General features: G+C 46.8%; 1 protein-coding gene across 1 annotated transcript in view; it reads left to right on the top strand.

Moving 5' to 3' along the window:
• The first annotated feature begins 2736 nt into the window (after positions 1-2736).
• TPO (thyroid peroxidase) overlaps positions 2737-23564 on the top strand; it is a 124235-nt gene continuing 103407 nt past the window's right edge. The window contains exons 1-4 of the mRNA XM_063713806.1: positions 2737-2908; positions 10441-10525; positions 19033-19202; positions 21847-21979. Coding sequence (XP_063569876.1) covers positions 2815-2908; positions 10441-10525; positions 19033-19202; positions 21847-21979 — 482 coding nt within the window. The 5' untranslated portion in view covers positions 2737-2814. The remainder of the gene's footprint in view (positions 2909-10440; positions 10526-19032; positions 19203-21846; positions 21980-23564) is intronic.

The following is a 23564-nucleotide window of genomic DNA, read 5'->3' as shown; positions in this document are numbered from 1 at the left end:
ACCAGCTCCGGAGGTCATAGATCCAAATGAGACTTTTGGTAGCAAGGCCCAGGGACAGGGCTGGTTCTGCCTGGAGGCCCCAGAGGCCCTGCTCCTGGCCTCCTCCAGTTTCTGGTGGCTCATGGCCACAGCCCTCCAATCTCAGTTTCCATCATCACTTCCCCCTTTCTCCCCTCAGACTTTCCCACCTTTGTCTTGTAAGGAGCTGTGCGCTAACACTAAGGCCAGTGTATAATCCAGGCTAATCTCCCCTCCTCAAAATCTTAACTGAATCCCATCTGCAAAGCCCCTTTTGCCATGCAGGTTGCAGTCACAGGCTGGGGGACTGCGTCCCCCTAGATGCTGGTGCTCTGAGCTACTCTTGAGGTCTTTTCCATCCACATTCTCCCAAGAAGAATCCCATTCATTCACAGTCCACTACTGTATCCCCCCTCAGGACTCCCAAATGTGTCTTTTTAAGCTGGACTTCACCCAACAGCTGAAAGTACATTTCCAAATGCCCAAGAGTTCACTGCCCGCCTGTGCCATGGGCACCTCCAGCACAATTCCAAGCCTGAGCCTGCTTGCTGCTTTGCTTTTCACAGCCAGTCCCGTTTCTTCTCTCGCCTTCCTAGGGCCAGTACATGAGATTTTCACTTGCTTAGGCATCAAATCAAGGATGGCTGAATCCTCAGAGGCTCTGTGCTTTTCTTCTGTTCCCAACAATAACTCATCATTGAGCCATGGAATCCTCTTTAATGAGCCACTGAGTCTGGTCCTTCCTCTCTGTCCAAACCCCACCCTCCTAGTGACCATTCTCAGGGTGCATGGAGGGATTATATCACTGCTGGCTGATCTCCTCCCTGCTCTTCAGAGCTTGTCTAACTCATTTGTTATCTTCACCCATTTGATGGGTGTGTGATGATGATTGAGGGGAGAATGTTATCTTTTAAAGGCAAATCGTCACATTCTTGGGCTTCAGAACATCTTCTAACAAACAGATTAATGTTCTGAAGTATTTGCATCATGTTTTAGCATTTAGTTTCAAATTACCTAGAGGAAGCATCAGTCACATTTGGAGAAGGGGAAAGAGAAGGAGAAAGATGAAGATGATTTTCACAAACTAGAAAACCACAGGACTTCCGGGGGCATGAAGAGGCTCCAAGTCTCAGGAGCAGGTCATTGAAGATGTGTTATTTTATCATTTTCATGATGAGATACAGCCTGAAAGCAGATCACCCATGAAAACATGTCATCTCCCAGTGTTCAGAGTGCAGTCGTGGTGACCTTCCTACCAGGCATCTCTGTCTTTGTGGGGACTCTTTTGATGGGTGCTTGATGAGGACTGAGGGGAGAATGTCTGTGTGGTGGCGAACACATACTGGACTGTGCTCATTTTTCACCTCAACAAATTGGAAAAAAGTGTACTTTATTCACCTCTTAGTGATAAGAAAACTAGGGGCTCAGGGACAGGAAGCAACAGGCTCAGAGTTGTAGAGTGAGTCATCAGTGGGCCCGGGAGCTGCACCCAACCCAATCCTCGGAAGATTAACAGCCCCTTTTTCACAGGGTATTTAACTGCAAAAGTAAGAGGGAGGAAAATGCAAGTGTCACAAGGCTGGATTTAGTTTATTTATTCTTTCTCCCTGTATAATTTTTCCCCTCTTCTTCCTAACTCATTCGGCCAGAGGCTGGACTGCATGTGGACCCAGATGACATGGCACTTTGTTTCTGACCAGTCAGGACACACAAGAGGCCCGTCACAAACACAACAAAGCCCGCAGACATTCTGTTCCCACGAAGAACGGACGCCACTCCATTTCCTAGCATCTTGACGGGCTATCAGAGCGTGGAGTCGGTTTATAAGGCGGGTAACCAAGTCCCTGGAAGGCAATTGAGGCGCCCATTTCAGAAGAGTTACAGCCGTGGAAATTACCCAACAGTGCAGTTGGCTGAGAAGAGGAAAAAAGGTCAGGTTGTAAAGCTTTTTATTTTTCCATTTTCTAAGAGAAATTCATCATTGGAACTAGGAAAGCAGCCCAAGAGAGGCTGTAATTTGGGCCATTATAGCAGGTATGGGTGGCGTGTCTCAGCAAAGCTGACTGACTGACTGATGAGTGCTGTCTGCAATGACCTCCGCTGGAACACGTAAGTCCTGTAGGGTCGATTCCTAGATCACCGTCTACTGAGACACATTCCTGTCAGCACGGACTCACTGGTGCTATCCTGCTTAACAAAATTAGTGGCTCAAAAATAGCCACAGAAAGCCTAAGAGAAGAAAACAAGGATTTGAAAGTAGAAATGATGAATTTTGAATCTTCTGTTTTGTCTTAACAACTAGAATTCTAAAATCATTTTATGGACGCAAGAATGCTTTAAGAAATTCAGTAGGCATTTAGGGGTTTTATTTATCACTTTTATAAAGACTAAATTTCTAATAGTATTCACTTTTTGCCACATAGATGCATTAGGGGAAACAGATTTTTTTCATTCCCAATAATTATTCCCAGTACTGTCATACTATTTGACATTACCAAAAATTTCAATAGGTTATTAGTGAGATATATTGGCAACTGGAGCTGCCAAACATATAAACTCTGTTTTTGAATAATCGGGGCCTGGGAGGCCTGCTCAGCACTGCAGCTTCTGTGCACCTCCTGACATGGACGGCGACTCTGGCCTCGCAGACCCTAGGCCTGTGAGGGTCACTCACCGCGGTAAAGGCTGCGTGGAGTCAGTGAGGGGAGCCCCTCAGCAAGGAGACAAGGACACAGCAGTTCTCGCGGCCTTGTCAGTGCTTGATTGCATACTCTGTTTCTTTCCGTTAATTTTAGAATGAGAGCGCTTGCTGTCCTGTCTGTCACGCTGGTTATGGCCTGCACAGAAGCCTTCTTCCCTTTCATCTCGAGAGGGAAAGAACTCCTTTGGGGTAAGTAGCAAATACATTGTGGTCTTCTGGCCTTATAAAGTTATTTTTCACACTTACTAAAATAGAGGGCATAATGGTAGCTCCTGAAAGTCAGTTTAGGCCCCTGTAGTGTATGCTTTCTTATGCTTAAGAAAAAAAAATTGTAATTCTTGATTTTAGAAGGATTGAAATACGTACATTTCTTTCTTTAAAAAAGAGCTGATTTTCCTTGGATGATACAATAGACAATTTTCACTTTTACCTATTCATATATTTGAAAAAAATTCTTTGGGAGTTTTTTTCTTCCTTTGCTACAGAATTATGTTTTATTAAATAACTTCTGTGATGGATTTTCTGGAATCAGTATGCTACTATGTGAAAACAAGTTAAGAAAGCTACTGAGATGCAGTGGTTAAAATAATCACAGATCGAACTCTTCACTTTTCTTTTGATAAAATAAATAAAGTCCCAAACCCTGAAAACAAGTTTCACTGGAGCGAACACTGCAGGGGCATTTGCCTGGACACTTCACCCCATGGACACCGCTGGCCCTGGGAGCAGGTGACACCTCACCGGGCAGGTCCATGGGCCTCTGCACACAGTCCCGGGGCCCCAGAAGCAGGTGACACCTCGCTGGGCAGGTCCCTGGGCCTCTGCACACAGTCCCGGGGCCCTAGGAACAGGTGACACCTCGCTGGGCAGGTCCCTGGGCCTCTGGACACAGTCCCGGGGTCCCTGGAGCAGGTGACACCTTGCCAGGCAGGTCCCTGGGCCTCTGGACACAGTCTCGGGGCCCCTGGAGCAGGTGACACCTCACTGGGCAGGACCCTGGGCCTCTGCACACAGTCCTGGGGTCCCAGGAGCAGGTGACACCTCGCTGGGCAGGTCTCTGGGCCTCTGGACACAGTCTGGGGGTCCCTGGAGCAGGTGACACCTCGCTGGGCAGGTCCCTGGGCCTCTGGACACAGTCTCGGGGCCCCTGGAGCAGGTGACACCTCACTGGGCAGGTCCCTGGGCCTCTGGACACAGTCTGGGGGTCCCTGGAGCAGGTGACACCTCGCTGGGCAGGTCCCTGGGCCTCTGGACACAGTTTGGGGGCCGTGGAGCAGCACTAGCACCTCTGCCCTCACCAGCCTTTCCCAGGACTGGAGGCCTTGTCTGTCATTCAGGGTCACAGACTCTGAAGTCCTCGCTGCTCCCAGCCACACCCAGCCCAGCCTCCTGCTGGGGGCCACATTTTACTCCAATTTTTCTGCATCTCAGGACTTCACAACCATATTAGGAGCTGCAGTGAAATCCATAGCAGAGTCGTAGGCTCCTTAAAAAACTCTCTCCCTCCACAGCCCACAGGACGTGCTGGTCACTGCCCATTCTGAGATCAGGGAAGCCGTGGGGCCTCTCCCTGCCAGCTTCCATCCATGCCCCAAGGATGGGCTACTCACCCCTAATTCCTGTCCCTCACCTGCAAATGGAGAACGCTGGAAAATTACTCATCACAGTCATTATTCGTGAGCAAGAATGAGATACTCCATTTAAAGTGGTGAATGCAGTACCCTGGCAATCACCAAAAAACAAAAAATAAAAATGGAGTCACAATATAAAGAACCTCAGGAAAAACTGATTTTGCATCTTCCCAGAATAAATCAGTCACTCTATCACCTGGAACATGCTAGATGTTCAGCCAATGGTTTGTAAATTAATTACTTTGTTACTTTATTTCATATTTAGTAAGGACCTGGTTGTATAAAACCATAGTAAAACATGTTAGAAGTCAAGAGCTAGTTATGAACAAGTCGTTATACATGAGAGCTATTCAACAAAATATTTAAAACTTTGTAACATGTTTTTTAATTTTAAAAATCACGTTTAAAAAGCCATCAGGAATGCAGTATCCACAGCTTTTGCTAAAACAGTGTTTAAAAATTATTTTTCCATCTCTGAGAGATTTGACCTTTTCCTTTTGCTTAAACTTTTGGTTGATACATCATGAGTGCACAGGATGGCAGCTGACAACTGCCCTGGGTGCTGGGCACATCCTTCTGCCTGCTCCAATATTTCAAAGCTGATTTATTATTTGCTTCAAATGTGAATGAGTTACTGAAAAAATATTATGTGTCTCACAGTATTTCTATTTTACATCCTTTAATAGTTGTTTTGCAGCTTTAAATCTGTTTGGAAAATGATGCCCAATGACTGTGTGTGGGTTTATGTCACCTGTGCTTACAGACATATGAAGCAAAAACCTTGGCCTGCTCCCCAGCCTCTATGCAGGACAAGCCAAAGAGCAGGCAGTGGCAGGGCCAAGAGAATCCAGGCTCCCCCTGGACCACACACAGTCACCGTAAGCAGATGGTGCTCCGGGAGGTCCTGCTTGGTGGGTGGCTCACCCATTATGTGTCAGGCACCCATTTTACAGGTCAAAACATAGAGGTCTGGAAGTCTCAGAAGCAGCAAGGCTGTGGCCACTCAGTCTCACGTCCCAGGTCTTTACAGAGAACCAACACACATCCTCATACTTGAAGCTCGATAAGTACTCAGTGAAAAGTATCAGGCCAGTGTCGTGACTCACATCTGTAATCCCAACACTTCGGGAGGCTGAGGCGGGAAGATCACTTGAGGCTAGGAGTTCAAGACCAGCCTGACCAACATGGCAAAACCCCATCTCTACTAAAAATACAAAAAAAATTAGCTGGGCGTGGTGGTGCCCACCTGTCATCCCAGCTACTCGGGAGGGAAGGCACGAGAATCAGTTGAACCCAGGAGGTGGAGGTTGCAGAGTCGAGATCACACCACTGCACTCCAGTCTAGGTGACAGAGTGAGAATCTATCTCAAAAAAAAAAAGAGATAAAAAAAAGAAAAGCATCAGTCCTGGATAGAGTTTAGGTTGTATCAACTTGTCTGCAACCTGTAGGAAGGTGAGAATAAGAAGGGAAAGATCTCGGCCAGTGCTCAGACTGGGTGGGTGCAGGAGAGACTCTTGTTCCAGAGCAGGAACCCCTAGGGTCAAAACACAAAGAGAAATAAACTTCAGCACCTGAAAATTCTGTAATAAGAGTCTTTGAAAATGGAAAAAAAATCTATGCATGACCATTGTTGTCTAAGAGAAGTTTGCTATCAATCCCTCCTCTAAAGCCCTGAACAGAGTGTTCTTCATGGAAGCCCTGTGTATTCATCACCACACAGGCTGAGAGGCATTCCAGCATTTGTGCAAAATCAAGATTTATGTGCAATTATCTTTATGGCAAATGTTCCACAAGTTATAGCTGTTAAAAGAAAATAAGATGCAAATGAACAACAGGAAGCAGAGGCGCTGCCTGCAGCCTGGGAAAATTTGGGAAGCTAGCCTAATGAGTGAATTTGTTTTAAAAGGAAAGTTGGCAAACCTTATTCCAGTTCATTAAATTTCAACAAACAGCAATGATTAAAGTGAGAATCAACACACAACTCTAAACAGGAATCAAGCGCTTAGAATTAGGAGCAAAGCTCTGGCCCTGGGGGCTTATGGTTTTAGAGAAGAAAGATTTTTGGCTTTCATTTATATATTTTACATAAACAGCCTTTGGAACAAGGCAACTTCCTTCTTCTTTCTGAAATATGGTATGTTCTTGCCTAATGTGTCCCTGAATCCCACCTCTTTTATGAACAATATGAATATGCATAAAGGAGAATTTGGGGGTACCGTGCCATGAGCCCCTCAGAGCAGGAGCAATCTTGAGACAGCGCAGGCAGAGAACAGCCGGCGGCTTCTCCAGAGCAAGTAATTAAGTCCCGTGACTCCCTAGAATTCAGTGCTCAGTTTGAAAAAAATAAACTTCGGGTTCAAACTCCCTAAGTCTATGGTCCTTGCATCAGACACCTCTTCCTTGGGACTGCTGGGAACCGAGGAAGGAAGGGCACTGCAGAGCTAACGATGGCAAGGGGCTCAGAGCGGCCACCCCAGCTCCCTGGTGGCAGGAGAGCTTATGTGAGCTGATGGAAACTGAGAAGCGGCAGATAAAGGAAAAGCCATCTGCCCTCTCTCTATTTACCTAAAAGTAGAACATAGATCCACAAAAGTGACCCTTTCCCTCTCCAGCAGAAAGGACAGAAATTTATCACCGGGGACCCCAGGCCTTCAACAGCCTGGAACCAGCCCCAGAGGCATTTGTGTGGCAAACCTCTGCAGCCCTGGCCTCCCTTCCTGTAGTTGCCCCAGAGAGGCCTCCTCACGGTATTTCCTGGGAGCTCAAAGTCCTTTGTTTTGGTCTTGCATCTTCTTGGAAAATGATTGTTCTTTTGCTGAGGGGCTGTGCAGCAGAGTTCTAACAATCCGTTCGAGTTTCCATCTCGTGGTGCTCAGGGGGCTCCTTCGTGGAAGCAGGAGGCCAGGCTAATAACCCCTGTGAGTTTTCCTCCTGTGACTCTGCCTTTTGTCAGTCTAATTTACAATGCCCCAGAAAATTAATCTAAGATGCAGGGAGAGAAAAGGTTTCTTCCTCCCCTATAGATGGATGTCAGTCATCTCTATTCAGCCAAGAAGTAGTTAACCTAAACAATGAAAACACCACCGGTTCCAGTAGACTTGAGACTATCAGATGAGAATTATGTATCTCTGGGAGGAAGTTTTCAATACAAAAATGGATTTATTTTATGAAACTTAAAAGACAATAATAATCTTCAAGCCTATAAAAATGTTTTAATTCTGTAAAATATTTTACAATAAGAAAAGAAACTAAAGACTAAGCAACATGTGATCAGTTAAACTTAAATAACAATATATTAATATTGGTCAATAACAAGGAATGATCTCTCTAGTAACTGCCATTTCTAAGCATAGTAGAGAAGGATAAGCATGTTTTTGTATATTTAATCAGTTGGTTCTTAAACAATTGTCAAGTGCCTGCTGAAAACCAGTCTTTAGTCTTGGTCGTGAATAGCGCAGAACTCTGCAGAGCCCTGAAGAGACTCAGTGACAGGATGCATATACACAGGTGGTGTGAGTGACAGAGCTAATTTTTTTTCTGGTACCTAAAGATCAGCAGGATCAAAATTTCATAAAGGAAGAGCTGGGAGCTTGAGATTGACAATTTCATGAGATGAAGGATAAATTGTGCATTACTTCCACAGCTCTGCAACATGGAGACTGGTCTTGGGCAGGTTGTGGATGTCCTGGATTCTGAGAAAGATCTGCATGCAATTCAGTGGGCATCAGGAGCCTTCAGATGCTTTCATCAAAGGCACAGGCACAAGCAGGCCTTAGTTTAGAAAGGTCACTTGGGTGACAGCAGGAGGGACAGAAGGATGGTGGGGAGATCAGTGCAGGAGCCAGTCGAGAGCTCCTTCTACTAAGGCAGTAGAAAGTGAGACTGGCAAGGGCCAGGCAGGAGCAGAACATTCTCCCAGAGATATTATGGGGAAATCCACACCATATCGTGAGTGAAAGGCAAGGAAAGCCATGGCTGGGCTTCTTGCTTGGGGATTTGAGCTAGCAGGGTGGTTATTTCAGGCTGTTAACACCCCTCAACAGGGAACAGAGGAGGATGGCGTGACTCAGGAGAGAAGTTCAAGTTGAAAACCGGCGTTTGGGAGAGGACCAAAGGAGGGTGAGAGGAGAGGGCAAAGATCAGAGGAGCCAGAAATGCACCCGAGGTGACACTCACGGGAGGGAGACCACCGAGAGAAGAGAGCCACGGTGACCAAGGCTGAGAGAGAGAGCGGCCAGAGACCGAAAGCAAAAGGCACGACAGACAGCCGGGAGCACTGAGCGCTTACCGGGCCCTGGACCAAGAGCCGTGCAAACCTCTCTCTAAAACCATCCTAAGATGTAACTCTGTGCACTTGCCAGGCCCTCGGCCCAGAGCTGTACAAACTTCTCTCTTCAGAGCACACTTGCGAGGCCCTTGGCCAAGAGCTGTGCAAACTTCGCTCTAAAACCATCCTAAGATGTAACTGCAGCTAGGAGAGAAAACGTCGCCAGGTGAAGTGATCTGCCGCGTCACTCGGAGATTGACTTGTCTCACTCCAGAGCCCATGGCCGTCACCCCTCTGCCACTTAAGGATGCCGGCAACATCCCAAAAGCACCAGAGTCCTGAGGGGGCGGGGGGGTTACTGCATTTGGCAAATAAGCGGCATGGCTGACCTCAGAATACAAAATGTGAGTTGAGTTGCCCAGGCAGTTGCAGTGGGTTTAGAAGGAAATAAGAGGAAAATAAAGGAAAATTCCAAGTGTCTTATATCTCAAGCTTTTGTGGGAACAGGAGCTTCCCTGGCTCTTGAGAGCTGAAAGAAATCTTCATAAAGCCTGGAATGCTGGTCCTTGTGGTCTACACCTGCCACCGGTCCTGCGATGCCCAGGCTGCCCCTTCCCTCTCGGCTCCTACTCACTCTTGGTGGCATCGTCCCACACTGCACTGTCCCAAGCACGCACACACTGGCGTAAAGCCAGGTCCCCTGTTCAGATTCCACACCCAGAGCCCGCAGCTCTGACGGCTGTGCTGGGGGTCCCCGGGGAGCTGTGAGCCCGTGCTGGGTGTCTCTCCCTCCCTCCTGCCCTTGCCCCAGGAAGCCCCACACCGGGGGGCTCTTTTCATTGCTCTCTGCCCAACCCTGAGGGGTCACCCTCTGCCCCAAGTGCTTAACCACCGGTTACTCATCCCAGAACCCAAGAGAAATCCAGCACAGAGGTTTTCTTAACTTTGCTGTATCACACTGTAAGAAACTGGGTGGCCAATGGAACAGACGGAGCAGGGCAGAGTGAGCAGGAAGAGGTGATGCTGGGGAATTTGTTTGCTCCTTGGGTGAGGACGAGCATGGAAGGCGCGTGGGGCTGAAGCCTTGAAGATCCTGCAGGTGCCTCTCCTGTACCGACCTCGTGCAGGCGCCTCTCCTAGACCGACCTCGTGCAGGCGCCGCGTTGGGCCATGGGCAGAGCGAGAGCCTGGTGTCCCCTTCAGGGACTTCTATTTGCTTTTAGCAGCCAATTCATTCCTTTGGTGAAGTATTGATGCTACACAGGTGAATTTAGTAACAGGACTGACCTGTGAACACGGCCGGAAACACTTGCCATCTTCCTGTTACCCCGTCTGGAAGTTCACGTTGTTACCCAGAAATGGGATCTTAACCTCTTAAACATTCCAGGTGCTAAAACAAATAACATAGGAGAACTTGCATTGGAAAATGCTGGTATAGTGGAATTATGTTATCTTTTATTAAGTACACAAGATAGGCAAATCTTATTATCAACTTTACCACTAGCTCAGGTAACCAGTGATGAATGTTCAGAACAAAAGTTATTCAGAATTATTTGAAGTGGTTTGGGCAAGTGAGAAATTAAGGTGAGTAGCTCTCTCATCCCATCCTCCAGGCAGCTCCGTGCAGTGGGGGTGGACGCCCCTCTGTAGCAGGGAAGTGAAGGCCTGTGGAGGGGAAGCGACCCTGGGACCTGGCTGCCTGCCTGTCCTGGCAGCCTCGTGGGCATCACCACAGCAAGATGGGCTCGAGGGACAAAGCAACACTGTCAGTGAATCGCCGAACTGTCATTGTGCCTTGACTGTGTGACATTCTATTCTGTAGGAAAGCCTGAGGAGTCTCGTGTCGCCAGCATCTTGGAGGAAAGCAAGCGCCTGGTGGACACCGCCATGTACGCCACGATGCAGAGGTGAGCCCTGCGGAGGGGCCGCTGCCCCGAGTGCCACCTATGGGCGCATCCTCCCTGACATCTGCACACGTGTGGCCTAATTTTCACAATTGCAAATGAAAACCTGAAGCTTGCCATTGTTAATTTACTTCCTCAGTGTCATGTGCAAGCAGCAGACAGAACTGGTATTTAATCTCCAATTCTTTGTTTAGCAAGACACAAAGGAAGAGCACCCTGATCCAATTAGCAATTACATATATCCTGACTAAAAGACAGTAGAGGCTGACATCCTGATAGCACAACCAGCCTCTCTTCTCAAGGATTAGGACAGATTAAGGAGGAAAAGAGAGACCTAGATCCCAGATCTTTGGTGTTGTGATGTAACTGTAACATTACCTGTGGTATAGAATAAAGAATTAAATGAGGCTCTCCTCCATTTTTGAAATAATTAGCATTTGTAATTATATAGCAGACACCACTATTAAGAATATTGTGGTCTCATATTACCTGTCTAGAAAAAGAAAAGAAAAACAAAAAACAAAAAACCTGTAAAGCAGTTTGTCCTCCCAAGCTTATTATTTTGTAGGAAGTTGACTAATAATTATATAAGTTCTCGAGATACAAAATATCAAAAGACAGCAGTTAATTTATTCCAAATTTCTATTATTCCAGTCAGAAAAATACCTTACTGTTCATATTGGCTGCAAACAAATTATTATTTATTTTCTAAAAATTGAATCAAAGGGAAAAGAAAGAGAAACACTATTTCTCATAAATTCACGCACACTTTAGTATGTCTAAAATGGGCAGGAATTCCTGGGGAAGACATGGCAGTGGGGGTGGATACCAACTGCGTAGTAAGAAGTGTGTGCTGCTCTCTTAGTAACAATTTGTGAACCCAAGTATCTAAGACAGATCTCAGTCAATTTGGAACGTTTATTTTAACAAGGATAAGGATGCACCCGTGACGCAGTGTCAGGAGGTCCTGAGGACACGTGCCCAAGATGGCTGAGGCACAGCTTGCTTTTACACATCTTAGAGAGACATAAGACATCAATCAATACGTGTCAGATTTACATGGTGGGGAGCTTCCAGGTCATAAGTAGATGTAACAGTTTTCTGATTGGCAGTTGGCTGAAAGAATTATTAACAGTAGGACGGAATGTCTGGGTTATGTTAAGGGGTTATGGACACCAAGGTTTTATGAGCTTCACAGAGAAGAGATGGTGAATGTTTCTTATCAGACTTGAGGTCTGTGTTGGTATTGATGCTGGAGGGATAGAAGGAGGCATGTCTGACCCTAACCACCTTCCATCGTGACCTGACCCAGCTTTTCAGGCTGACTTTGGAATGCTCTTGGCCAAGAGGCAAGGTCCACTCAGGTGGTTAGGCGAGGACATTAGAATTTTATTTTTAGTTTACAAATTGCATGTTAACAGAACCCTTTTGAAATCAATGCCTTGATCCTAAGGATGCGTTAGAGTGAGGGAAGCCCGGGAGAGGTATCAGCTGGGGAGACTATTGGAAAGATTTGCCTTTTGATAGTTCTCAAAAAATACACTATACACCTATTCCAACTATGTTTCTTTCCTTAAGAAATACTGTTTCTACTGTGGAACAGTCATTGTTCTAGATGCCAGGATACAGAGATGAGTTTGATCATTTCATATCCTCAAAAGTCCATGCTCCTTCTGTGCAGTCATTGTTCTAGATGCCGGGATACAGAGATGAGTTTGACCATTTCATATTCTCAGAAGTCCGTGCTCCTTCTGTGCAGTCATTGTTCTAGAGGCCGGGACACAGAGATGAGTTCAATCATTTCATATTCTCAGAAGTCCGTGCTCCTTCTGTAAAGACAGACACCTGAAGAGGGCACTTCATTTAGGGATGAATTTATTACAGATCATCAGGAAACATGATGGTTGGTTGGTTAGAGAACTGACTGACTTTGCATAAAAGTTTTAATAATAATAAAATACTTTTATCCTTCAAAACACATCTAGTTACTTTAGAGCCGAAAAGGAAAAAAAAAAAAAAAAACTTTTCTAAATAATACTATCTGAAGCTAGAGTGTGCCTAAGTCATTTCTTCCACTCACTCATGGATGGCAGTGTGGCCCCAGGCTTTTGGAAAGTGATAGGAAAGCACAGAGCCTGCCCAAGGAGTGTTTACGAAAACGGAGCGTCCGAGACCACCCTACCCGCCTCATTCATCACTTCACTTACCTGGGTACCATGGGGCCAGGGACAAAGGACTTTGCTCCTAAGGTAGATGGGGCCAGAGTTTTAGTGTTTGCGCTCATTCCCTGAGAGCAGCTCCCATACAGCAATGGAAAGGAGACCAGGGCAGGCTGCACACAGGAGGGGCCGCATCTCGGGAGGGGGGCCCTGTGCCTGGGGACCCAGATCTTTATGACATGCAGTGAGCATGCCGGCCCAGGCTCTGGGGAAGAGCATCCCTGTTTGATTGGAGAGTGCAGTGTGTTCTGGAGGGAGATACGACCTCCAGGGAGGCAGGGGAGGGTTCCGGGGCCTGCGGCCCAGGCTGCACCAGCAACCAGGTTCACCTGCAGCAGCCAGAGCCTGTGAAGGGAGGCAGGCAGGGGCAGAATCTGCCCATCCATTGTGTCTGGGCCACCTGGCCAGTGTGGCTGGTAGTGAGTGGCCCCATGAGCTGCGGGGGTGGGGGTGAGTGTGCCCTTGACCTGGCGACCTGGCAGGCACCCCTCGGACAGGGCGGTGTGCTTTTCTCCCACCATGGCAAAAAGCGGGCACTGCAGATCTGCCCCCTCCACCTGCCGTGAGAGCGGGAGCAACTCTCTCCCTTTCTCCCCTTCGTAATTTTATAATTTCGGCATGGACAGAAGAAGCATCTGCATAAGGAGGCTGTGGGTCCAGGAGACCAGAGGCCGAGGAACCAAATGCTCCCATCAGTCTCAGTTGCTCACCCCACGGTCTGTCCAGGCTCACACTCCTTGAGCAGTAAATTCATTCCTTTTTAGTATTCAGGGACCGTTTCCAATATTCACAATTCGCTGTGAGTTCCAGGGTGTATTCAGCCTGGAATATCTGCACCTAGATTGGTGATACCATTTGAGTCTGTTTACTGTTCACAGTGAAACACTCTGGGCATTACTGGGATGGCAGACAGAACAGCTAAAAGAGTGTTATTATTTATCAAATGAAGCTATTGGATGATGTCCCCAAACCGAGAGTGATCCGGAGAATTCGTGGGAACACACATTTGATGCATGGCTCTGTGTGGGCTCTTCACATTAAGAATGTGAAACCAGCTAGAGTCAAAATTTCCCTAATTTGAGTTTGATTTTCAGATATTTTGCTGCAATTAAGAGCCTGCAAGTGTCACCTATTAATACCTTGCTTATGTTCTGAAGCTGAGGTCTTAAAGTAACATGCAGCCCTGGCCTGGGCTGCAAACTGTGTCTGCATTCGGAATGACCCATGGCTGAGGCCCCCGGGAAATAGCAGCAGATGAACAGAGCAGACTGTGGCTTGTTGGGTGGTTGAAGCACCTTTCCAGGCTCTCCTGAACTGAGCTCCCTGCAGGCTGGGCTCTGCAGAACATGGACATGACGGGAAAGTGACCAGCCAGCAAGGGAGAGCCATCTGAGCTGCACGGCAGCTGCAGGGACGAGAAGGGCTGGCATGGGCAGCATGGCCTGGGGACCTATCCGGGGGATCCACTGGGTGATACCCTCCAAGTCATGATCAAGAGCTGAGCTCAGTTTCCCAGACCCCTGCTTTCCTGACGTACCGCTTTTGGGCCCAGATTGTGTTGTCCCATGTGTGCCAGGCAAAAGAAGGGATGAGACAGGTGAGCCCTCGAGTGGGTGCAGGTGTTGTTCTAGGAGGCAGAGAAAGTGGATTTCATCAAAAGGAGCACCCTTGGCCTTCAGACCTCCAGAGAATTCTCGTCCTTCCTATTAGCCAAATGTCTTGCTCAGATAGATTTTAGATAAATGTCTCCAAGGAAAGCACGCGTTTTCGGAAGGGTTGCTATCCTATCTACCATGGCGAGTCCTGGGGAACCTGCACAGGTTCTTATGCTCTGGCTCTGCTGCTGCTGTGACTGACAATGTCACTTGTGTCTGGGCCAGGAGTCTTCTGTCTTTGGCTGGCATCCATGAACTGTGGCTGGCTAATGTGTTAGTTATAAGTAGCTACAATCTCAGTGTCCTCAAAGTTCATGACTATATAGTACCTTTTACAAGCATGTCAGCAGATCTAAAACACATATATTTTATATTTTAAGTTAAATATCACATGCATTTGTATGTACATGAGATTATTTCTAACATATTTGGTGCACGTGTATAATTTTTGTATCTTACTATCATCTCTATCATTCACTGGATGTCTATGTGGTGCAAGCTACTTAATTTTCAATGAATTAATTTCCTCATCTATAAAATTGGCATAATTATTGTATTTCTCTCACAAGCCGATATGGTTTGGATGTGCGTCCCCTCCAAATCTCATGTTGAAATGGGATTCCCAATGTTGGAGGTGGAACCTGGTGGAAGGAGTTGGATCATGGGGGCGGATCCCTTGTGAATGATTTGTCCCATCCCCTTTGTTTTTGCTCAGTTACTTCACGTGAGATCTGGTTGTTTAAAAGTCTGTGGCACCTCCCCCACTCTACTCTCTTGTTCCTGCTCTTGCTCCGGGACCTGTCCACTCCCCATTCAACTTCTGCCACGGTTGTCAGCTTCGAGCCCCTCATCAGAAGCCAGGCAGGTGCAGGAGCCATGCTTATATAGCCAGAAGAACCGTGAGCCAATTAAACTTCTTTTCTTTTCTGGGTAAATTACCAAGTCTCAGGTATTTCTTTATAGCTAAGTAAAAATGGCCTAACACAGAAAATTGGTACAGAGGAGTGGAGTGTTTCTATAAAGATACCTGAAATTGTGGCAGTGGCTTTGGAACTGTGTAATGGCATGGGGTTGAAGAGTTTGGAGGGCTCAGAAGAAGACAGAAAGACAAGGGAAAGTTTAGAACTTCCTAGAGACTTGCCAAATGACTGTAACCAAAATGCTGGTAGAAATAAGGACAGTGAAGGCCAGGCTGACATGGTCTCAGATGGAAATGAGGAACTTACTGAGAACTGGAGGTAGAGGTCGCCTGTGCTATGCCTTAGCAAAGAGCTTGGCTGCACTGTGTCCAAGTCGTGGAGATCTGTGGAAGTTTGAACTTAAGAGTGATGACTTGGAGTATCTGGCAGAAGAAATTTCTATGCCGCAAAGCATTCAAAGTGTGGTCTAGCTGCTTCTAACAACCAACCGTCAGATATGAGAGCAAAGAAATGATTTGTATTTGGAACTTATATTTAAAAGGGAAGCAGAGCATAAATGCTTGGAAAATTTGCAGCCTACGCACCTGATAGAAAACAATTTCCTGTTTTCAGGGCAAAAATTAAAGGGGGTTGCTGGAGTAACCGTTTGCTAGAGAAATTAGCATGACTACAGGGGAGCTGAATGTTACTATCCAAGACAACAGGAAAAGGACCTCGAAGAAAGCATGTTATAAGTCCTCAGGACAGCCCCTCCTGTCACAAGGCCAGAGATCTAGGAGGAAAGAATGGCTTCAGAGTCTAGACCTTGGGCCTCTTTGTCCTGTGCATCCCAGGGACACTAATCCCTATATCCCAACTGCTCTGGCTCTGGGCTTGGCTCAGAGGGGCCCAGGAACTACTCAAGCCATAGCTTGAACAGTCCAAGCCATAAGTGTCTATAGCTTTCACATGGTGTTCAGCCTTCAGGCTCACAGAATGCAAGAGTTAAGAAGACTTGGTGGCTTTCCCTAGATTTCAGAGAATGCATGAAAAAGCCTAGTGCCCAGGCAGAAGCCTACTTCAGGGGCAAAGCCCTCTCAGAATGACTCTACTAGGGCCATGCTGAGGGGAAATGCGAGGTTGAAGCCCCCACACAGAGTGCCCACTGAGACACTGCTTAATGGAGCTGTGGAAAGGGGGCCATCGCCCTACAGACCCCAGAATGGTAGATCCACCAGCAGCTTACACTGTGCACCTGAAAAAGCCTCAAGTGCTCAACTCCAACCCATGAGAGCAGCCAGGTGGGCTGTGTTCAAGGAAGCCACAGGGGCAGAACTGCCCAAGGCCTTGGGAGCCCATTCTTCACACCAGGGTACAGGACACAGAGTCAAAGGAGATTGTTTCCGAGCTTTAAGATTTAATGAATTGCCTGCTGAGTACAGACTGGTGTGGGGCCTATCAACCCTTTCTGTTGGCGGATTTCTCCCTTTAGAGTGGAAAAATATACCCAATGCTGGTGCCCCCATTGTATCTTGGAAACATATAACTGCTTTTTTATCTCAGAGGCTCATAGGTAGAAGGACTCATCTCCAGATGAGACTTTGGACTTGGGACTTTTGAGTTAATGCCAGAATAAATTAAGACTTTGGAGGACTGTTGCGAAGGCACAATTGTATTTTGGAATGGAGAAAGACAGGGGATTTGGGGGAACGGGTAGAATGATAAGGTGTAGATGCTTTTCCCCCTCAAATCTAATGTTAAAATGTGATTCCGGATGTTGGAGGTGAGGGCTGGTGAGAGGTGAGTGGATCATGAGGGCAAATCCCTGATGAATGGGTTAGCCCCATCCTCTTGGTGATGAATCAGTTCTTGCCCAGGAAGTCCATGTGAGACCTGGTTGTTTTACATTGTGTGGCACCTGCCCGCTTGACCTCTTGCTCCTTCTCTCACCATGTGAGACACCTGCTCCTGCTGCACCTTCCAGCATGACTGTGGCTTCCTGAGGCCTCCCCAGGAGCCAAGCAGATCCTGGGTCCATGTTTGCACAGCCTGTAGGACCTTGAGCCAATTAAATCCCTTTTCCTTATGAATTACCCAGTCTCAAGTATTTCTTTACAGCAATGCAAAACATAGGTTAACAAGTAAGCTTTTTAAACATTTATTTTTACTGTATGTATTTCCAATGTGCAAAATGATGTTTTGATATACAAATACATAATGAAATGATCACTACCGTCAAACAAAATTAACGTACCCATCACCTTCCATAGTGATTGGTGTGTATGTGTGGTGAGAGCACTTAAAATCTCTCTTAGCACATTTGTTTTTAGTATTCAATATTATTAACTATGGAAGGAATGCAAGTGCTTAGCACAGCACCTAAAACTTTATTTTCACTCAGTAAACACTATATATTTTGGGGTTATTATTAATAAACAAAAATATAAACAATCCATTTAATTATGGCAGAACAACTGAAGAGAACAACTAGGTCACTTTTCCCAAAGCCACAGTGAGGTGATTCTGAGTCCTGAGCCTCATGTCTAAGTTGCAGAGGGAAGGAGTTTCTCCTGCCAGCTCCGTAGTTCTGTCTGGCCTCTGACAGTCACATACCTGCTGTGTTCACTTGGGCAGTGCTAGCCTCCTGTCAGCTGGAGAGGCCCCGCCCTGCAGACGACTCAGCCAGGGCAGCTGTCTGGAGCCCCCAGAGCACAGTCCGCTGTGGTCACTCTGCTTCTCCTTTGGGGCCTGGCCCTGCCAGCTTTGCTGTCCAAAGGTGATTGACTCAACCCTCAGACAAGAAGGATGGTGAACCTGATGTAGTCCTCCCTTGGGTCCTGGGGACTCAGTAATTCCACTTTGCAGGTGCTTGGACAATGCTCTAATCCACCAAGGTGCTGGCAGCATTGTTGCAAAGGTCACCTCTGTCCTTTCTCTCCAGGTTCCCCAGGTCCTCAAATGCTAGTAGGCAGGCCCACTGTGAAACCTTGGATTGGTTCCCTGTAGCTGCTGCTGCTGAGAATCTAAAAAGGCCAGGTGCCTGTGCGGGAGACCAGGAGTAAGGGGAGGCCCCAGGTGAGGGGAGGCCCCAGGTGAGGGGAGGCCCCAGGTGAGGGGAGGCCCCAGGTAAGGAGAGACCCCAGGTGAGGGGAGGCCCCAGGTAAGGAGAGGCATTCAGATGAGGCAGGCTTCACATATTTCTTCTTCTATGAGGGTGTGTTTAGCTCTCACCGTGAACAGCTTTGCTGCCCCGTTCTGGGGCTGCATTGAGCCAATGCTCTGCACTGGAGTGGGAAAGGAAGAAGTTGGAGCTGGGACACATGCAGCTTCGGCAGGCTTTGGCTCTGAGATCAGGGCAGGGCTGTGCACTCCCCAGTCTCCTGTTTCATTAGCTGGGATGTAAACAAATCATATCTTGGTTTGGATGTGATGGCTTGTCCACAATTGTTATGAAAATCCAATTCATTCTGATATGGCAGTTTTGTAAAGGGCAAGTACGTGCCATTTTCCTCATCATTCACTACTGATACGTCACTTACACCCTATTCCTGTTCCTAAACCCGATGACCCTGTGGACAGCAACTGCACATGTTTTACCTGTGCACAGCCCGCAGTGCCCGTCACATTGTCTGGGACACAGTAGTTACTCAATAAATGTCTGCTTAATTAATTAGTAATTAAGTACCAAAGCTACCATAGACAAATAATCTATTTTATGTCTTCTTTATGTGCCATAGAAACCTCAAAAAAAGAGGAATCCTTTCTCCAGCTCAGCTTCTGTCTTTTTCCAAACTTCCTGAGCCAACAAGTGGAGTGATTGCCCGAGCAGCAGAGATAATGGAAACATCAATACAAGCGATGAAAAGAAACGTCAACCTGAAAACTCAACAATCACAGCATCCAACGGGTAATGTGTGCCCCTCTCCCCACTGAGAAGCGGCAACTCCCGAAGGAGGACGCCTTGACTTTGTCCAGGGGCTGCTTGCTCAGGGCATGTTTTTTACTTGAGACCAAGCAGGATGGGACTCCAGCTCTTTCAAAGCATACAAGCTGCAATTTTTTAAAATGCTTACCAAACAGTCTCAATATCTTATTTTTGTTACTCTGGAAAATAGCTATTTCTCTCCTATTCAAATCAAATTTGAAAACTAGCTCAATAAGCTAAACATCCATTTTTTATGGTATAAAATAATTTAGGAATTTTCCCATAACCCCCTCTTAGTTAAAACTTGGCAAGCTCATTCATAAAACCTCTACAGTGAAAGGACTCCATGTGTGAGGCAGCACATTGCAGGGAGCCCCATCTTCCCACTGAGTTGCTGGTGCCTTAGCAGAGATACCCAGGACATTTGAGAGCCAATTTACTCATCTCTAAAATGAGGACAGTGGCACTGCTCACTCCGATGGCTATCAGAAGACCAGTGCATAAACCAGGAGCAAATGTCATTATTTCTTCAGCTCTAAAGCACTCTATGGGCATAAGATACTGAGATGGTAATGCAGGCAGTCAAAAGGCATATTGGTGCTTCCTATGATGCAGAGCAAGTCCGCGAAATGTCTTTTTAATTAATTTATCAAGAATTTTTTCTCTGCAGTGCCATGAGCTACTTGGCCTCTGAGTTCTTCCTTCTAACTAGCTATAGATCAATTTGGTGCTGGTTACTTAGCTTTTAGAATAAGACAAACTTGGCTAAATCAGTATTAACCAGAATTCTCAAATCCTAAACTTAACAGTGAAGTTTAATTAATTTCATAGCAAGCTAAGATTCATTTGCAATGTCCTTTCTTTCAAACCATGTGGCTGAACGTTGTTTCTAAGAACTTTTGGTCCACTGTCCTGTTACGGGACACTGTCCTGTCCACTGTCCTGTCAGGCCTCCTATGGAAATGGCAGTTCCTGATGTCAGAAGATGTGGGTCTTTCTGGCCCATGCCTTAGAGCCACATGTTCACTGCCGGGTCTGTAGACATAGATGTTTAGGAGAATAGGCTGAGGTATTTGGTCCAGGCTATAATGTAGAACTTAAGGACTCCATAATTTAGAATGTTTTAAAATGATTTCCATTGTAAGCATAGCCCATCTAGAAAATTTAGAACATGAGGAACCTAAAAAGGTTTCCCATTACTTCATCACCAAGCCAGAACTCCATTAAAGGTCAGTGCCTGTCCTTCTAGGCTGCTCCTTCATGTTGGTCTTGTGTGTTACATGACTATGACCTAATAGTTCTTTTCTTTTTTTTTTTTTTTTTGTTGAGATGAAGTCTCGCTGTGTCGCCCAGGCTGGAGTGCAGTGGCGTGATCTCGGCTCACTGCAAGCTCCGCCTCCCAGGTTCATGCCATTCTCCTGCCTCAGCCTCCTGAGTAGTTGGGACTACAGGCACCCACCACCACACCCGGCTAATTTTTTGTATTTTTAGTAGAGACAGGGTTTCACCATGTTAGCCAGGATGGTCTCAATCTCCTGACCTCATGATCCACCCTCCTTGGCCTCCCAAAGTGCTGGGATTACAGGCGTGAGCCACTGCACCTGGCCAATGGTTCTTTTCTATTGCACATGATTTATTGTCTGCAAGCACCTGCTTGAGGGCATTCCTGTCAAGAAGAATCTGTGCTCAGCTTTTTGAAGAATGCGTAATCCTCCACTAACTGAATGCACACTGCAGTCCAAGGTTTACTTAACTGTTCCCATAGAGCCATCCCCATTGGACTGTTAGTGAACATTCATGATTGAAAGACTAGTTTGTTTCTCTCATATCTGAAAATGGAATGCATTCCTTCCTGGCTTTTTTTTTTCTATTGAATATCTCAATTTCACTGGTATCTTGTTAATCAAAGTTTTGTGGCATTATCCTCAAAGATTTATATAAACCATCTTGGAGAAGTAATCGATGATTACCTCTACTAATGGACAATAAAGCCACTCTCACTTCGATTTGTTGAATAACATATAAATTACACTGACAGAATTGATCAAAAAAACAAAAACAGGAAATTGTTTTCCTGGGCTTTCGTCTCATCTGGAAAGATTTACAAGGGAACCAAAAATCAATACAAAGGAAAAATGAAAGGTTTTATAGATAAACGTACCATCTTCATCAAGGCAAGATTTTTTCTACATTAGGGTTCGGAATAAATTCTACTCGTCACTGACTTCTAAAGCACTGGGGCCATTACTAGGCACACATGCCTCACTGTTCAAATGTGATGAATGAGCCCTGGAGATGTGCTCAGTGAGAGTTGATGGTAACTGCAAAGTTACTTGCTGGCTTATCCCCCTGAGGGCTGAGAGCTCTTAGATTGCTTTTCTGAAAGATCACAGAGCAAAAATAAATTTTAAAACCCCCACATTTCTAGCAATAAGGAAGCTCAAGGGAATTAAATGAGTGAGCACTTGATGTAAAGGGAGAAGGCAGATTTTCTCAAAAACAGTGACCCCAGTTACATATGAATCCCAAATCAGATGCTGGAGCCACTTTTGAGACTGCTATAGAATATTTATTAGGTGGATTTGTGGCTACAAGCACAGAATTCATGGTTTCCTATTTTTCACAGATGCTTTATCAGAAGATCTGCTGAGCATCATTGCAAACATGTCCGGATGTCTCCCTTACATGCTGCCCCCAAAATGCCCAAACACTTGCCTGGCAAACAAATACAGGCTCATCACAGGAGCTTGCAACAACAGGTATTGTTTGTGGATTCTCTTAATCTTCTCGTGAAAGTTGGATCTGAACATGACTAGATGCAGTCATGAAGGAGCTTCTACCACCACTGGTGGATCTGTACCCACCCCTGAGATCCTGGTTCCTGTCCTTGGCCTCCCCGACATGGCCTCCTGCACGCCTGGTGTTGCCTCAAACAGCGTGCCAAGCAGCACTGTCATTCCCAGCCGCAACGTCCCATCCACATAGGTGCTTACAGGTGACTCTTAATTCCTAACCCCACAAATTCCACCACCGTTCACCTAATAGCTCAAGCCACGTGCTTAGGCGCCATCCTTGATTTCGCTAACTCCGCTACCCATTGTTTCCAATGCACCCCCAAGACTGTCACTTTTACCTCCAAAATGAGTCCTCTCCACTCCCTGTCACCTTAGCTGAAGCCAAAATAACCATCCAGCTGCCATCACATGGTGGTCCCCTCACTGGTTCTCCTAATTTAACTCTTGCTTTCCCTGTTCACACTCCCTGTTGTGGCCAACACCATCTCAGCATCCTCCATCTCAACTCCCTCCCTCAGTCCCCACTGCACTCAGAGTGAGTTCAGATCCGCCCAACAGTGGAGACTGCCCACCTCCTCTGGTCCACAGTGGCAGGAGATGGACAAGAGCTTTGGCCACACACAGAGGCATGTGATTCAGTCTGGGGTTCAGAATGGTTTTCTGAAGAAGGTGATATGGAAGTGAGCCAAATCTTAAAGGATGAGTGGGCATTTCTCAAATGGTCCACAGGGTAGAGGAGAGGGCTTTGCAAAGGCCAGAAAGAGCAAGATGCGTTTGGGCTGAAACACGCAGCCTTTGGCACACAGAGGGGCAGAGGGAGAGCAGCCGGGATTGTGGCCCCTGTGGGGTCTGGGGAAACAGTATGCCCGGTGGTCATCTAGAAGCTTTGTCACAATAGTGTGGCGCCAGGATGGCTGCAGGCTTGATGTTCACCGATGCAGGCAGCAAAGGTGCTTAGCATGGAAGAGCTCCTCAAAGGGACTCAAGCTCCTCGCTGCTGGGTGTGCTGAGGTCAGAAGGAAGATGCTCCCCCTGAGAGAGGGATCAGCAGGACCCAGGCAGAGCCCTGGTCTGGACAGGCTGTGTTCTAAGACAGAGAGCAGGGCCTTTGCGACAATGAACAGGAATTGGGGTCCTGGGTATATGATGATGGTTAAGAACGACAGCTTTGCAACTGGACAGCCCTGGATCTGAAACCTGGAATCACCACCTATCAGAGGGCAGTTTGTTTGAATTCTTTGAGCTAAGAGCTTGTTTGTTAAGCCCACAGCAGGAATGCATAACCTGGCCATGAGTAAGGACCAGATCTTAGGACTGTGGAGCCCCGGCTGGAAGAGGCAGCTTGTGCTGAGCGCAGAGATGGGTCAGGACCACACAGGAGGCTGCTGTCCACCCCTCCTGCCCTGAAGCCTGTGGGGGGGGGGGGGTCTGTGCTTTCCCGTGGAAGTGGGCTCAGAGGCGGAGATGGCACGTGTCCTGTCCTCAGAGCTCAGTGGGAGACATAGATGTAGACAAAGGATGCACAGGAGATGATGCCTGGGAGTATGGG

The sequence above is a fragment of the Pongo abelii genome, chromosome 12 (genome assembly GCF_028885655.2).
Source record: "Pongo abelii isolate AG06213 chromosome 12, NHGRI_mPonAbe1-v2.0_pri, whole genome shotgun sequence".
Lineage (NCBI taxonomy): Eukaryota > Metazoa > Chordata > Mammalia > Primates > Hominidae > Pongo > Pongo abelii.
Note: the sequence above shows the minus strand (reverse complement) of the source record. Positions and strands in the feature narration are given on the sequence as shown.